At 38.7% G+C, this 18,604-nt stretch overlaps 1 protein-coding gene across 5 annotated transcripts in view; it reads right to left on the bottom strand.

Moving 5' to 3' along the window:
- The window catches only part of ift172 (intraflagellar transport 172), a 193,178-nt gene extending 174,890 nt beyond the window's left edge, over window positions 1-18,288 (bottom strand). For all 5 annotated transcript variants that reach the window (XR_010013706.1, XR_010013707.1, XM_063001980.1 and 2 more), the window contains exons 1-2: window positions 18,082-18,288; window positions 17,640-17,783 (exon numbers count right to left, since the gene is read on the bottom strand). Coding sequence is in view for 3 of the 5 variants with exons in the window: in XM_063001980.1 (XP_062858050.1) it covers window positions 17,640-17,783; window positions 18,082-18,120 (183 nt within the window). In the remaining 2 variants the exon portion in view is untranslated. The remainder of the gene's footprint in view (window positions 1-17,639; window positions 17,784-18,081) is intronic.
- Window positions 18,289-18,604: the final 316 nt, after the last annotated feature.

Genomic DNA, 18,604 nt, shown 5'->3' on the forward strand with positions numbered 1-18,604 from the left:
TGAGTACACCCCTCACATTTCTGCAAATATTTCATTATATCTTTTCATGGGACAACACTATAGACATGAAACTTGGATATAACTTAGAGTAGTCAGTGTACAGCTTGTATAGCAGTGTAGATTTACTGTCTTCTGAAAATAACTCAACACACAGCCATTAATGTCTAAATAGCTGGCAACATAAGTGAGTACACCCAACAGTGAACATGTCTAAATTGTGCCCAAATGTGTCGTTGTCCCTCCCTGGTGTCATGTGTCAAGGTCCCAGGTGTAAATGGGGAGCAGGGCTGTTAAATTTGGTGTTTTGGGTACAATTCTCTCATACTGGCCACTGGATATTCAACATGGCACCTCATGGCAAAGAACTCTCTGAGGATGTGAGAAATAGAATTGTTGCTCTCCACAAAGATGGCCTGGGCTATAAGAAGATTGCTAACACCCTGAAACTGAGCTACAGCATGGTGGCCAAGGTCATACAGCGGTTTTCCAGGACAGGTTCCACTCGGAACAGGCTTCGCCAGGGTCGACCAAAGAAGTTGAGTCCACGTGTTCGGCGTCATATCCAGAGGTTGGCTTTAAAAAATAGACACATGAGTGCTGCCAGCACTGCTGCAGAGGTTGAAGACGTGGGAGGTCAGCCTGTCAGTGCTCAGACCATACGCTGCACACTGCATCAACTCGGTCTGCATGGTCGTCATCCCAGAAGGAAGCTGACGCACAAGAAAGCCCGCAAACAGTTTGCTGAAGACAAGCAGTCCAAGAACATAAATTACTGGAATGCCCTGTGGTCTGACGAGACCAAGATAAACTTGTTTGGCTCAGATGGTGTCCAGCATGTGTGGCGGCGCCCTGGTGAGAAGTACCAAGAAAACTGTATCTTGCCTACAGTCAAGCATGGTGGTGGTAGCATCATGGTCTTGGACTGCATGAGTGTTGCTGGCACTGGGGAGCTGCAGTTCATTGAGGGAAACATGAATTCCAACATGTACTGTGACATTCTGAAGCAGAGCATGATCCCCTCCCTTCGAAAACTGGGCCTCATGGCAGTTTTCCAACAGGATAACGACCCCAAAAACAACCTCCAAGATGACAACTGCCTTGCTGAGGAAGCTGAAGGTAAAGGTGATGGACTAAACCCAATTGAGCACCTGTGGCGCATCCTCAAGTGGAAGGTGGAGGAGTTCAAGGTGTCTAACATCCACCAGCTCCGTGATGTCATCATGGAGGAGTGGAAGAGGATTCCAGTAGCAACCTGTGCAGCTCTGGTGAATTCCATGCCCAGGAGGGTTAAGGCAGTGCTGGATAATAATGGTGGTCACACAAAATATTGACACTTTGGGCACAATTTGGACATGTTCACTGTGGGGTGTACTCACTTATGTTGCCAGTCATTTAGACATTAATGGCTGTGTGTTGAGTTATTTTCAGAAGACAGTAAATCTACACTGCTATACAAGTTGTACACTGACTACTCTAAGTTATATCCAAGTTTTATTTCTATAGTGTTGTCCCATGAAAAGATATAATAAAATATTTGCAGAAATGTGAGGGGTGTACTCACTTTTGTGATACACTGTATATCGCAATAGAAAATGTGTCAATAACGGTGATATGATTTTTAAACAAATTCGATCGACATACATTACGTCAGTGCGTGATGACATACGCCAAAGGCACGAAGCCAGTGCTCAGCGTTACCGCTCTGATTACACTACGCTACCTACAACACGGTGGATATTAGCGGCAAAATTAGTTCAACAGCTGTGAGTGAACGAGCATCCACAGTCAGGGGCGGAGCCAGGGAGTGGCCGCTTTGCCGGTGTTACTTTTTTGCGGAAGCATTTTTGCACGCAGGTGTTCCCACAGGGACACAATTCAACAGCGCACCTCAAGCAAGTAGTTCTCCACCAAAACAGTGCAGTAATACACTCAACATAAATGTCAACCACCAACACAATTACAGAAGAAGTACTACTTCTGAGTACTAATACTACTGAGTACTAATACTACTTAGAACTAATACTACTTAGTACTACTACTGCTTAGTAGTTGTGGCGCGCTACGAGTAAAGGCACCAACGGGCTCTGCGCGTTCCACTGTTGCCAGATTGGGCGGTTTTCCCCCAAATTGGGCGTTTTTTTTTGTTTTTTTCGAAAAACAATTTAATAGCATTTAAATAACACTTCTATTTAAAAGAAAATATTCAGTTTTAAGAAGCCCCAGCATTGTAGAAGGCTATTAAAAGTAAAGTCAATTTTCAATGCTGATTTGGCTTAATAGTGTTGGTCAGAATGTGTCATATTCTTGAAAGAAAATTAAAATTTGTTTTCCATGCATTCATGCTAGCATGTTCTGGGGTTCAAATGAGTCTCATCAGTACACACAAGTTTGCAGTCAAATGATCAAGTATTGCAAAGGAATATCTTTGAAATTCTTCTTCGTAATGTTAAGGTTATAGGCTATATTTTAGTTTTTCACGTGTCTGGGAAAATGAGAAAAAAATAAAAAGCTTATTATTTTAGGCTTGATGTAATTCTACATGGTACTCACTGCCATAGGTAAACGAGTGAGTGACCAAAACACTACTAGATCAACAGCCACTAGCCACATACAAATAATAAGGTATCAGACAGTTTCTGTGCCACCCCTGTGAGCAATGGTCTAAGTCTGGCCACCCCTATGAAAATTGTCTGGCTCCGCCACTGTCTACAGTTGAAAAAGAAGCAGATGAAATAGCTGATAAAAGAGGAAGGACTAATTTAGTGGTGTATTCAGCTTGTATTTCTTGCCAGAAACCAGAAAAGAGGTTTGCAGGTACCGCCATTCACTTTTGGTGTTTTTGGCAGTTTTTCTGACATTTGCATTATTCATATCGATATTGGAATTATATTGTATCGACCGAAATTAGGAGTTATATCGTGATATAAATTTTAGCCATATCGTCCAGCCCTACCATCTGTCTAATTGCATGCTAATCATGATGTGTATCTTATTATATTGTTTAATATAGCTCTTTAGTTGAATAATATTCAAGTTTTATTGTTGTGCATGGTTTATTTGTTAAAAAATGCTAACGCTAATTCGCGTGTGCTAATGCTAACGCTAATGGCGGATCTGCTTATAGTGATTTATTTATTAACGTCTTTCCAGGGTTTCTGTGAATAATATTAAAGTCTTGAGGCATATTTTAAAAGATTGCCGTTGGCTGACTGTATATTAAGTCCGGTTGCACTGTGTGTGATAACGTTGCACTGCAGTGGTGCTAGCTAGTGCTAAGCTAGTCAAGTTCAACAGCCAGTATTCTCAACTTGTGGCAGTAAGGTTCTTTCCCGAAAAGTAAAATGGCTTAAATTACTTCATTGCAGAAGTATATTAGAAGAAGGTAAAAAACAAAAATATGTGTAATATTTGCGGTGCCAGTGCATTAAAAGACATGGGCACACAACCTAGCTAGCTAGCTAAGATGTAAGCAGGCAGCTCGAGCCTGAGGGGAACGGCATGCTTTTCGTTTGGCGCTCACGTTATGCACATACTAAAAACAAAGTGATTCTGTAACGTTAGTATCATTAGAAACCTGAGTTTTGTGACTGTTATCCTCGAAAGCACGCGCATGTGAACAGTATTGGATAATCAATGAATTTGTAATGTTAAAGTCTTTATTATAGAAATAATATTTTAGTTATTTACAACAAAACAATTGATGTCTTGTATTTTCTGTTTACAGATGGTTGGAAATGTGTAGTTGCAGTTGGACTGACCTTTTACTGGTCATTTTTTTTCTACATTTTATGCTAAATTGAAGAATATTGAGCTACTTTTGACTGAACACTGAGTGATTAAGTGAAGAAGAAAAAATGGGGAAATTCTTATTATTTATCCTGTTTGGTTCTTTTACTTACATTTTTGTTTTATGTATTTTATGTCTATTTTCTTATTTAAGCTGGTATTTCTTTATAAATATTTGTATTGCTGATTTTGATTTCCTTTAGTAATTTTTTATTTATATATAATTTTAATAGTATCCAATTTCATCTACAATTTGAGATTCCCCCAATCAAGCAATACCATCAGCGCTAGGACGGTGAAGGTAAGCACAAGTTTCCTCTGAGTTGTTACAGCAACCACCCCATCTTTTCGGGCCAATGTACGTCTGAGTTGAAATAAAGGTTGAAGTGAGATGTCAGATATGTTAAGTCCTAAATGGAAATTTGTGTACTGTTAAGTTCAAGAAAGTGATTTTCCCCCCCTGTTCCATTGTAGGATGGTGATATGGCTGCAACTGAACGGGGGATTGAGGAGACTGTTCTGGGGATCTATGTGACTAGAGTTGAGGGAGCTGAAGCCATGGACCCCCCCTGCCAATACTGAAGTGGTATTAGAAGGTGGTGTGGTTCTAGAAGACTTGGGTAGTGTGTTCTTTGCCTTTGCAGTTCGGGCTGATTTATGCCTTATATATTTATAACCTTATGATTTATAACTTGAGTTACCATCCTACATTCAGATACACTTTTGATGTACTCCAAAAACTGTTTCTGGAACTAGATGCTAACAAACTGTCTCATGAAGCTCAATTACTAAATACCAGGCTGTTCAGTGAGATGTAGTCCATACTGAGTATTACACATGTGACGTACTGTTTAACTTAACTGTATGCTGCTTTGTTAAACATTTTCCATTGAAATGAATTCTGATTGCACTTATTGTATGCTGTATTGTGTTAGACATCTGATTCTTACACTGATCAGCCATAACATTAAAACCTCCTTGTTTCTACACTTACTATTCATTTGTGTGAAAATTATTTGGGTCAAAGATAGCTGAACTGTGGTGGATTTTGATCCATTTTGAAGCTGAAATTAACAAAAGTTATTTGTATACTGCATTTATAAAGTTCTGTATATGTTCTAAAGTTCTATATAACATGTAACAGCTGCAAGTAAGTAAGTATTATGCAGAAAAATCTTAACCTACTTCAAATTTTTGTATTTTGTATATTTTTTAAATGAAGAATAACAATTGAAAAGTACAGTTAACTTATGTTTTAGAGAAAGAAAATGCTTTTATTTTGACAGTTTATTAATGTAATAATAAAAAAAAGACAATTTAACAGATTTTTTTTGCAATACCTCTGACAGTTAATTTAAAATTAGGCTTTTGCTAAGTACAATTACATGTTTTTTTGTTTTATATGCAAAATTTTTGTGATAAAAGTAGTAATTATCTGTACTTAAACTTTTCTTTATCATTTATAAAGATAATTATTCTGTTTTTTTAGAGGTGTACGACACTGTTCTAACAATATATGTTGAAAGTAGAAGATTTCATGAAATTATAGGACAATTTCCTGTAAAATTACAGTGATAGATGTTAATTATGGTAAATATAATTACAGTTTTTTTACAGTTTATCTCTGTTTTAAATTTTACAGTTTTTTCCCATTTTTTTACAGGCATTTTCTGGCGCCTCTGCTGCCAGAAAAATACCGTTTTTTTACGCTTTTTTTTTTTACAGTGTTGGCATCAAAGTACCGAAAGATCCTAAGCATTTGTTTAAATTAAACTTCCTTCATATGATTCATAAATTAAAAGCAAATATTGAAAGCTGGAGGTTACTTCCCTTATCAATGCTATAAAAATGGTTATTTTACCAAGGTTTTTATGTATTTTTCAAAATATCCCTATTTATCTCCCAGTGGCCTTTTTTAAACAGCTAGACACAATTTTGTTATCTTTTGTCTGGGCTTATAAAATACCACGCATTTCAAGAAGGCACCTACAAAAGCCCACCTCAGTAGGTGGTTTAGGATTACCTGTGTTTAAACACTATTATTGGGCAGCTAACGCTAGGGCACTCACCTACTGGCAGTGGGGGGTTCCAGGAGAACTACTGCTTGAGACTTCTCCATTGTGGTTAAAAATTTAAACCCTGTCTGTACCAAATTCTTCACTTCGCACCTTTTTGTTTTCAAAGACTAAACTTGAGACTGAAACGATTGGCAAGAATTTTGTGGTAAGAACCTCTCTGAAGATTTTAAAGTTTTCTCTCTTCACCACTGATTTCCACACACATTTCAATTGCTTATAATCACCATTTTGTTTCATCACAACTCGATAATATATTTTCTACATGGAGAGAGAATGGTCTTAAGTGCATTAAGGACCTATATATTGGGTGTGTTCGAAAACCTAGTGAGCTGCCTCAGTAGAGAGGATTCTAATAAGTCAATGACTTATAAGGCAGGTTATTCGAACGCGCTACTTAGACAGCGATTCCATCGGGTTTCACGTTTAGCATTTAGCATCTTGCCATTAAAACCAATGGATTGAGGTAGCACAGCACGCTAACATGTCAATATAGCATCTCCTTCATGTACCGATAATAGTTAAAATTCCTGACAAGCCCGAACTTGCAAATAAAAACACTCGGTACAAGTTTATACAAGTTAAAAATCAGTAATATTTTATTTACGTTTGAAAATAACTCTTTTGTTTGTCCGCATCGTCAGCCATGTTTATTTTTCTGTGAGAGAAGAGCACCCGACCCGCAATGAATTCTGGGATTGCCATGATCACTAAGGACGCTTCCGATGCTCACTCGTTTTTGAGCCAAAATAACATTGAAATATTAAGATGCCTCAGTAGTGAGGATATTAAGGTATCTAGGATTTCGAACAGCCTCCTTCTCGGGAGCGCGCACAGGATGACGTAAAATGCTGCCTATGTAGAGAGCTCCCTAGCTTTTCGAACACACCTATAGACAACAGTTTTGCATCTTTTGCTCAACTTAAAGAAAAAATGTGTCTTTCCCAGTCTAATTTTTTCCGCTACCTGCAACTACAATGTACATTACATCCAAAAAAATACGCCATCCTTCCCGGAAATGCCGGAAGAGCATACACTACATGAACTGTTTATTTCACATCCGGATTCTAGACATCTAGTCTCTGGTTTTGTCTCTGCGTTTACTTTACCAGTAAGCACTGCTTACCTTAAAGAAAAATGGTCCACTGAGCTGGGAGAAACAATATCCGAGGAAACTTGGGAAAAGTGCTTATCCATTGTTGTTCTATAAACTCTAGATATAGGCTTATTCAGTTCAAAATGCTTCACAGGTTTTATTTTTCCAAAACAAAATTGAGTAAAATATACAGTTCAGTCTCCTCAGAATGTGATAGGTGCCACGTGTTTGAGGGATCACTGTCCCATCTAATTTGGTTTTGTCCAATGGTACAGGATTACTGGATTAATATCTGCTAATAGCCGCTTTTCAAATGCCTGCAAAGTAGATATTGCCCCAGATAGGGTTGGGCAGTATGACGATATTACCGTATACCGCGGTATTCAAAAATGGTGACGGTATTCAAAAATGGTGACGGTATTTTTTAAATGTGAAGCGCCGAATTTCTGCTTCAGGTTTACCTTGAAAACTGAGACTTTAGGACATGCGCGCATCCACAGTGAGGGAGGGGTGGGAGGGGTGGGAGGGGTAGGCGGTTGGAACTCGCTGATTGGCTGTGGGGTGCTTACTGGTGATAACACAGAGAGACGAGTGAAGAGCCACACTGGCTAGCGTTAGCTGTGAGCCAACAAGCAGAAACTGAAAAACTCAAAATCAACATTTTTTATCAGTTCAACCGAAATGAACACAAGCGCGTGCATGCGCGGACATGTACTTATTTACTAAATATATCTTCAGTGTAAATCGAGCACAAGTGTTGAGAAAAAGGAGCAAACAGTAATAATAACGTTACGCCCAATCCGCTGTTCTGACTCTTGTCTGCCATAGATTTTCCTGCCTATGTAAGAACTATTTTTTCCTAAATAAAAGCGCTATATTAAGAAAAAAGAACGTCTCACCTGTCGTGTAATGTGAATTATAAAATATATTGTCTGGCCCTTTAAGAAAGTTAAGCGTAGGGAGCGAGTGTGTAGGGAATAGATCGGATTTGTACCGTTTCTGTGCTCGTGTTTTGCACTGAGCTTGTGTGACATGTAAAGTAGCGTTCTCGTTAACCACTCAAATGTTTGGACTTTGAATTATTTTAACATTACTTTACATCACCGTCATCGCAACATGAACATTTACATTCATATTTTTTGTTACGGTATAGAACTTAATTCTGGATTACAGGCATAACTAATCGTACACGTTCATACACTTTTAAGAAATATCTGTAACTATAAACTAAGCAGTTAACTTTTGAAATATATTGAAGTGTGTAGCCTGCTATTATTCTGTTTTGTGTGGGCAGAGAGAGATTACAATGCCAAAATGTTATGTGTTAATGTTTGTGTTAAACATTAACACAAACCCCCCCCCCCCCCCCCCCCCCCCCCAAAAATCACCCCCCCCCACGACGGTAATACCGTATACCGCGGTATTTCCTGAAGACGGTATGACGGTATGAAAATCGGCAATATCGCCCAACCCTAGCCCCAGATCACAATCTAGCTATTTTTGGGTATTCTGATAGAACCCTCCTCTTACCCTCCACACAGCAGCAGGCTTTGATGGCTGGCAGGGTTGCAGCCAAAAAGGTCATACTTCTGTCATGGAGGTCTCCGACTGCTCCATGTTTTAAGAGATGGTTGAATGAGATGCTGTTTATCATACAAATGGATAAATTACATTGTAGTGAGCTAAGAGCACAAAAACGTTTCTGGAGCCAGACCCAGTTGAATTCATTATCTATTTGAAACCTAGTCCAGAGCACTTGTGTCCGACAGCAATACTTATTTATTTTATGTATTTATTTATTTTTTCTTTAATGTACTTTGTATTGTTATGTATGTTGTTGATGTTATCTTTGTGATATATTTTGAAAATTCTAAATAAAATATTCAAAAAAAAAAAGAAAGACACTGAAAAGGCTCTCCCAGGAGCAGCACATTACCGCTAATGAACAGCGGAACTACTTTTTTACTACTAATCTAAACTAACTTGGGTAAGTACTATCACTCTCTGACATTGTCTAAACTATCTACTTTTCTCAGCATGTGCTACTCAAACATTCCTGTGCTTATATCTCACAGACCCTGCAGACATCAGAGGGCACATTATAGAAACAGCAACGCCAGCAACCTCATCTACCCCCAACTGTTGCAACAGTCTCAAACAGTGGTGGTAGGTGGGGTCTGGAACTGTCAATCAGCCGTCCAAAAAGCTGACTTCATCTCAGCTTATGCACTTTCTCACAGCCTTGACTTCCTGGCACTGACTGAGACGTGGATCACCACCGAGAACTCAGCAACACCAGCTGCCTTATCCTCTGCCTACACCTTCTCTCATACACCGAGAGGATCTGGTAGGGGTGGAGGTACAGGTTTGCTCCTGACCAAGAAATGGCAATTCACTACTGTGAATGTTTCTCACCTTAACATTTTATCTTTTGAATTTCATGCTATTACTGTTACTTTTCCGATTACTCTTAATGTCATTGTTATTTACAGACCACCTGGCGCACTGGGAGACTTCATAGGAGAGCTGGATGTTCTTCTGAGTTTCTTCCCTTCAGATGGTACTCCTCTGACTGTTCTTGGTGACTTTAATCTCCCTTCACTTCAGTCCTCCTGTCTTCTTCCTCTTCTTTCATCTTTCGACCTCCTCCTTAACCACAGCCCTCCGACACACAAAGGAGGCAATCTTCTGGACCTGGTCTTCAGCAGTGCAGCTTCTGTTCTGGACCTCACTGTCACCCCACTGCACCTCTCTGACCATCACTTTGTGTCCTTCTCTCTCTGTCTCCCAACTCTTCCTACCTCCAACCACACTTTCACCCTTACAACACGCCCCAATCTTCACTCTTTATCTTCCTCCCTGTTGATCTCCACCATCCTAACTTCACTACCTAACCCTGACATTCTTGCTACCCTTCCACTTAACTCTGCAACTAATACTCTACTTTCTTCTCTTTCAACATCCCTCGATCAGCTCTGTCCTCCTACCCTCAAACGAGGAAAACCTTCTCACCCTGCTCCTTGGCTTTCAGACGCATTGCGCAGCAACAGAAGAGAATTGAGGGCAGCTGAGAGAAAGTGGAGGAAATCTAAGCTTGGTGTTGATCTCCACTCCTACCACGATCTGCTGTCCAGGTTCTCATCTGATGTGACTGCTGCAAAAACATCTTTTTACAAAGCCAAGCTTGAACAATCTGCTGCTGACCCACGTAAGCTTCATGCTATCTTTTCCTCTCTTCTGAACCCTCCTCCTCCTCCCCCTTCTGCCTCTCTCACTGCTACTGACTTTGCAACATTCTTCCAGGACAAGATTGACAAAATCAATCAATCCTTGTCTCCGACTGACCCACTTTCAACTGACCCTCAACCCACCAACACACACACCAGCTTCACCCCACTCACCATGGATGAGGTTACACAGCTCCTCTCATCCAGCAATCCCACTACATGCACACTTGACCCTATACCATCCACCATCCTCAAAGACCTCTCGCAGGACCTAATCCCCTTCATCACACCCATCATCAACAACTCCCTGACATCAGGTGTTGTCCCTACTGCTTTTAAGAAGGCTCAGGTCATTCCCCTTCTTAAGAAACCTACACTAGACACTACAGACATTAACAACTACAGACCTGTCTCACTCCTCTCTTTTCTATCCAAAATTCTTGAACGTGCTGTCTATAACCAACTATCTGCCTTTCTCACTCAGAATGATCTCCACGATCCGTACCAGTCTGGCTTCAAGGCAGCACATTCTACAGAAACAGCACTTGTAGCTGTTACTGAGAAGCTTCATGCAGCCAAAGCAGCCAAACTGTCATCTGTTCTTATTCTTCTTGACCTTTCTGCAGCCTTCGACACAGTGAATCACGGCATTCTCCTGACCACTCTCTCCAACCTTGGAGTAACAGGTTCAGCATGGCAATGGATGGCCTCCTACCTGGAAGGGCGCTCCTACCAAGTGTCATGGAGGGGATCCATATCTACCCCATGCACTCTCTCAACCGGTGTTCCTCAGGGCTCTGTACTTGGCCCACTTCTCTTCTCTATCTACACCCGCTCTCTGGGTAAGGTCATAGCCTCCCATGGCTTCTCCTACCACTCCTATGCAGATGACACTCAGCTTGTTCTGTCATTTCCTTCTTCAGACACACAAGTCTCAGCTCGCATCTCAGCATGTCTGCGAGATATCTCACAATGGATGTCAGCTCATCATCTAAAACTTAATCCCAGCAAGACAGAGATGTTGCTCATTCCTGGAGATCTGTCTCCAACCCAGGACCTAGTCATTTCTCTGGATGACTTCCAGATTAGACCATCTGATAAGGTAAGAAGTCTTGGTGTTGTCCTGGATAACCAGCTGACCTTTTCTCCTTATATAGCCAACATGACGAGATCGTGCCGGTTCCTCCTGTACAACATCAGGAAGATTCGGCCATTTCTCTCCAGAGAAGCTACCCAGATTCTGGTGCAATCACTTGTAATCTCTCGGTTGGACTACTGCAACTCCCTCCTGGCAGGAGCTCCCATGGCCACTATTAAACCCTTACAGCTCATTCAAAATGCAGCTGCCCGTCTGGTCTTTAACCAACCTAAACACTGCCACATCACCCCACTGCTGCGTTCTCTTCACTGGCTTCCTGTAGCTGCACGCATTCAGTTTAAAACACTGACGCTCGCCTACAAAGCCAAAAGTGGACCAGCCCCAAGCTACCTTCGGGGTCTAATCAAACCCCGCTCTGTACCACGCAACCTCCGAGCCTCTAGTCTAGCTCGACTTGAGCCTCCATCCAGGACTAAAGGAAGACAAGCATCAAGGCTGTTCTCTGTTCTAGCGCCCAAATTGTGGAACGAACTTCCTCTGTCTGTCCGAACAGCTGAGTCTCTTGCTGTCTTTAAAAAACGATTAAAAACACACCTTTTTACTAAACACTTAGGCTGATTTGTACTTATTTACTAACACTTTATTCCAATCTTTTCCATTTAAAAAAAAAAAAAAAAAAAAGACACTTTGGTTCTAACAGGTTTTAGCAGAGTTGTGTTCTTCGACTGTTGTCTATCTAAACTTAAGGAATGAAATGTTCACTGTGGAAGCACTTCTGTAAGTCGCTCTGGATAAGAGCGTCTGCTAAATGCTGAAAATGTAAATGTAAATGTAGCAAACTGCTCACTACCAACTTTGTGTAAACTCTACATTTCATGGATGAACTGGTTCTGCTCTCAGTGTTTAATCTTACTTCTACATTACTGCCATGTTACACTGCCACATTAAACTCATTTAATGAAGTGGTGAGTAAATAATACCTGAGCACATGCAACTCTGTAATTTGTTTTACTCTTAGATGGAATGCTATAAAATTGTTCATTATCTGTAAACTATTGGCTGGTTAATAATTTAACGATATATGCTGCATCCCTAATCGAAATATTATTTTAGTTTAAAGATTATGTTAAAGAAGTAAAAAGAAGTTTATAAAAGAAAAGAAAGATCACTTCTCAATAAAGCTTTAAGTGTATCAGAGTAGGGCTGGGCGATTTTGCCCCCAAAAAAAATCTCGATTATTTTAAAATTATAACCGATTGTCGATTACGATTTCGATTTTTTTTGTTCTTGTATAATGCAATTGAAATAAGACTCAGATTACTTTTTTTTGCATTGTAAATTAAAATGACTGCAGAAGTGCAAAAATAGTACCACCACCACCTATAATTATCCTTTTAAGGATCTAAAAATTTATAACAATAACGATCACAATAATTAAAAACAAAATGGAAATCTGAATTATCTATATGCTTTTTTTTTTTTTTAATAATGTGCAGCAAAACCTTACATTAGGAAAAGGACAAAAAAAAAGTTCTTTACAGGTTTCTTAAAAGAAACACGAGTCTGTGCTGTGCTGTTTCCACCACTGAGTGAGTCTGTATCAGTATCTATACTGGGGGAGGGGGGGTGAAGTAATCACTCAGCTCAGCTTTGATTTTGTCCTCTTGTGATTGGGGGGTGGATGGAGGGGGCACGTTCTGCTTCTAACTATATAGACTACAACTCCCATGTTTCCACGGACCGTCACATGTCCCCGGTCAGCCAATCCTGATCGCGCTCATCGGCGCCGGAGTTTTGATTCAGTTCAGCGGTGTTCGATTCAGTGAATCTTAATTAAACTCTTCTGTTTGTGTCTCGTTTTACCGATCGTGTTTACGCTCCTTATTTCTGAATCTAACCGTTACCGTGTATAACCCTTGTTGTCTTCCGTTTACTGTTTTAGTTTATCCTCTGGTTTTGGACTCTGACCTGGTTTTGTACACTGTTTTTGCCTTTTTATATTAAACTTTCCCTGATTTATATTCCGCGAGCGTCTGGTCAGTTTCTGCCTCGTGTCATGTTGGTATTTTAGTAAAAATATAAAGTATGTAAACAATCGCGATTGTCACATTCTAACATCGGGTGAAAACGTTCATTCTGATTAACCGAATTAATCGTGAAAATCGCTTAGCCCTATATCAGAGTAGTACAAATTTTGATTAAAATGACAAACTTTAAAATTATGAATGGCGGTATATGAAAAATCCATACCGTATGAGGAATCAAAGACAATATACCAAATGTAATGTCATACCTCCCAGCCCTAGTGATGGGTATACAGTTTTATGGCAATATATATTGCACGGTACATTCTGTATATCGTCTTTGATTCCTCATAGGTATGGATTTTTCATATACCGCCATACCATAACATAGTTAATTTTAACTGCTGTATGCTTCAAAAGGCAGCAGATCATATAATATTGTTCACCGCTAAAACCGCTATGGAGTGCCGTGCAGGGGTGCGTTTCCCAAAAGCATAGTTGCTAACTACGGTAGCAACTTACATAGTTGGAACGATGCAGCTGCGATGCAAGTGTTTCCCGAAACCGTAGTTCGAACTACTGTTGTAACTACGTTGGTAAGTTGCATAGTTCAAAACATCGTAAGGCGACACAGGTGTTTCTCAAAAGCATAGTTCCAACGAACGTTCGTAACTACTGTGGTAAAGTTGTGTAGTTCCAACTACACCTGTAGATGTGTGGTTAGAAGCGTAGTTCCTGGTGACTACGTCATCGCTGACGTAGGACGCCGTTAAAGGACGGTGATTTTGGACGGTAATCTTGGTGTACAAACATTTACAATGTAAAATGTTTAATAATGTATTTCTAAATGGACTTCTTAATGTATTAATGTAATATAGTTGCATTTGTCGAATAATTATTTACATATATATATAAAATGTATGGGAAAGATGTAGATGTTGTTTTCCCATTTGTGACTGTGATATTTGGTAGAAACCATCATCTGTACATAATGGATTCATACAGGAATGAGTGAATGAATAAATAAATGAATGAATGAATATATGAATGAATGAATGAATGAATGAATGAATATATGAATGAAACGGTTGTAAAATAAGAGAATTATTATATGTAAAATTACAACCTGTACAATGTAAAATTATAACCTGAGCTTTACATATACTGCAAAGCTACAGAGCAGTTATTGATAATGAGGATGGATTGAGTGTAAATAAACAAAATAAACAATGGAAGGAAATTAGAAAGTGCAGGAGGGTGCAGTTCCAAGTATACAGTATATGGTACAGATTAAATATACTGTAGATTAAATCTTAAATATAAGGTGATAAGTGACAAGTATTGCACATTGGATTGGGCCAATATAGCCATAACTATATGTACATTAGCATGCATATGCATGTGTATGAATATACTTAAGTACTTCTAAAAGGTGTCTGAGAGGGTGGGTTGGGGTTATAGGCCAAACATAGTTTCTATTAATTGGTGATGTCTTTCTTGGCCTGCATGCATTGCTCCACATTGCTTAATTATTACATGACTTAACCAAAGGTAAAAGAACTAAACAAAGCATGAAAAAGGTCAACATAACATTTACCCTTTACATTTATAGTTTATGTGGAAATGTGTTTACTTTTAGGCATATGAAAAAGTGTTGAAGTGGTGAAAAGTGTTATTTTATTACAAACAAATCAGAAGAGACAACATTGAAAGCTTTACAGTTATTTAAACCCCTAATGGTCTGCTCAACCATTTGGCTGATCTTCTTGTTTGACATATGTTAAACTGGAAAATATTGGGTAAATTGTTTTAAGAAACCTATATGTAAAATTACAGCCTGCAGCTGAAAAAATACCCTTAAAAGTTCATCATTTTTGTGATCACCTCAGCTGTTTGGTAGAGGCTCATTACTCTAATCACTTTGCAAAGAGCTTTTTTTTTTTATTATGGACAAACATAATCACCCACTGCACACAACTTTTGTGAGACAGAGAAGGAACATAATTCTAAATGTAACAGAATTGTGGCACGTGTATATCTATGTATGTATGTGGGTGTGCACATATGCACAGACAGGCACATACACACCTCTTTGCATGGTACACTTTATAATTTATACTTTACATTTATCTATCTGTCTATCTGTCTATCTGTCTATCTATCTATCTATCTATCTATCTATCTATCTATCTATCTATCTATCTATCTATGAAAATACTATGTGCACTAGTAAAAACATATTAATTGTTTGATGTTGGTATAATCCACGGGAACTAAGATTCTGAGCTAAGATAACATTTTTTAAACATTATTTTATTGGTACCAAGGATTAATAAATCAATTGTTCATCAGTTAGATATTTCACTGCCATTATGAAAAAGATAAAAGAAAGAAATAAAGACTCTTTCCATGGATTCGAACCACCACTCCCGCAATCACGTTACACTTCCTTCAGCAGTTTATCCTCTTCAGCCACAATGGACTGATACTGAGATCAGTCTATTGATCTCAGTCTGAGATCTGAGATTGTATATAATTCGAATTATTTTACTTATAATAATTATAATATATTAGTATTGATTATTTTTACGCTTATTTCAATATTATTGTCATTTCTATGAATGTTTTTGTTGGTGGTGGTGGCGGTGATATGAATATATATTATTAGATTAAATAATAGTGACGTTGTTTCGGTCACAGCGCTCATATTTTGGTCTAAAATTACAAACTTTGTGAGTTTCTCCACGTTTCTCGCTGTGGAAATCAAAGCGAACACGTCGGGCAACATTGTAGTTCAGACAACGGTGGTTTAAACCAACGTGGTTCGAACTACTGTTGTACCAACATGTTATGACAGTTTCGGGAAACGGTCGTAATTCGGATGTTTGTTAGTTTAACGATGCATCGTACTATGGTAGTTTAATGCTAACCTCCGTGGTTGTTCGGGAAACGCACCCCAGATTAGTAGTTAGCAGTTAGCCAAAAATATCTAAGTACTCTAAAATACTACATCATTCAAAATCTAGCTGTGCAGAAAAGTTAAGAGTTATAAATCCTTATTTTCTTAGGAGGGCTCAATATTTCCAATTGCAACTATACACAACACGCCCTATTTTCTAGTCTCATACGTTTCCTTCCCAAACCTTTTAACACATTCCAACAAAAATAGATATATAAATGAATGCCTTGCAAAAAACTATCAATACCTCATGGCTAAAAGAAACAAATGCCAGACGAAATAATGTCACCTCTATTGGACCACACACATCTGGGCCATGCATCACCTGATGCTTATTTAGAAAAAGACAGCAGTATAGCTGCTGCACAGCAAATGTGGAAAAAAAGGGTTCGACACAAGTTTGGGATTTACACTTGACTTTTTAAAAGAGTTTGGCCTCCACCAATCCACAATAAGGTATACAAACAGAGGAAATTCAGCATGACTTTGCAAACAAGTGGCAGTCCCTCAAAAATCATTCCAAGGATGCAGTAAATTACACTTCAGGAAGTCAAAACACAATTTAACATATAAGGGCAAACAGCTTTGCCTTGCATCGAGTAATGGCAATGTTAATGAGTCCACCAACAGGCAAACACTGAACAAAAATGATGTTCATGACAAAATAGCAAGAAAGAAGCCTAGTTTGTTAAATAGCACATGGATAAGCCAAAAGCCTGTTGGAAGAATGTTCTATGAACAGCTCAGTCTAAAATAGAACAGACCAAACATTACATTTCAGCATGAGAAACTCAGTTTGGGGCTGCAAGATGGCTTGCCATGATTGATGGACCTATGAATGCTACAGAAGAATGCCAGTGTATCAGGCCTCATTGAGGCTTAACTGTAAATGGGTCATGCAGCAAGACAATAATCATAAGCAGACAAGTAATCCTAAAAAAGACTGATCACCAGTTACCAGAAACATTTGCTTGTAGTTATTGCTCAACAGGGTGGTTTCCTCACACTTTTTCTGACAAAAATACTTTAGATGTTAAATAAGTTGGCTCAGTAAATAAATGTAAATTGAATCATTCTCATGTAATTTGTTTAACTTGGTTATTAATATCTAGTTATATTAATTAGATGAAGATCTGATCACATGTATGCAAAAACTTAGCTAAACTGTAATTTTAGGCAAGATTTAAAAAACTAGCTGATGTTCGCATTCAGTATGCAGATGACAAAAAAAATTTTGACACTCATGAAGCAATAAAGTGCATTAAACAAACTAAATAGCTAACTACTTTAACATACGGTGCCTTCTCGGTATTTATATAAGTTGACACCCCAGATGTCACTGGATATGTCTCTGTATGCAAGGCTTAACTTACCTTAGAATCCAAAGGTTTAGTTGAAAACTTGTCCCTTCTCTCTCCCTGTTCATCATACAGCAAAACCACTCTATCAACGGTACACACAGCTAACTTTCCGTTGTTCGGAGACCATGCCATGCAAGTAACTTTCGAAGCTCCGTCCTACAATAAACAGCAAATGTTTTAATATAGCACTTTACTATAACAACCAAACCAAATTACGTGTACTCTGTAAAATAGCTATCTTTGTTCTAACATACTCGGTTTATTCGGGTGGATTTAACAGTAAGTCATCATTCACAACAACTAAAATGTAGCATTTTAAAACGTCCCCAGGCAGTAAGAAAACAATGCCATAAATGATCAGTTCGATACTGTTTAAGATTTTCAGTAGTAACCTTTACCTAAGATAACGATAGCTAGCTAGCCAGTTGCTAAACTTGTTAGTTTTGAGTATTACCTGTGGAGTTAGAAGCGTCTTTAAATGCTTTAGCTGCATATTTGCAAGTTTACTGACGTTATACAGACTATGCTAGTAAAATAAAAACTACGTATAGCTTGGTGCTAGACAAGCAACCTTTCAATGACAGAGATGTTTGGCAAATGCAGCGTTGTCCCTGGTTACTAGTAATGTGTCGATTGCGAACGAGTCGACTCGAAAAGAGTGTTGAAAGCGTTTAATATCGAGCCACGTTGAGCGTTTTTTTTTGTTTTTTTTACAAAAAATAAAAAATTAAGAGATACATTACTTCAGTGTATATTGAAAAAGGTTATACATATCGGGTCGTGTTCTAATCAAAATAATTTGTATAACGAACACTACGTAAGCCGAGTCATTTTAAATGACTCAGGGAAAGGCTTCAGAGTGCCTATTGCTACTGGTTACCGTCGTCAACACGGAAATTCGTGACGTCAGCACGCATGGTATGCGGGGTAAACGGAATAAAAAACACGCTTATATGAATGTTATTCGCAACGAATTG

This window comes from Trichomycterus rosablanca, chromosome 9, assembly GCF_030014385.1.
Source record: "Trichomycterus rosablanca isolate fTriRos1 chromosome 9, fTriRos1.hap1, whole genome shotgun sequence".
Lineage (NCBI taxonomy): Eukaryota > Metazoa > Chordata > Actinopteri > Siluriformes > Trichomycteridae > Trichomycterus > Trichomycterus rosablanca.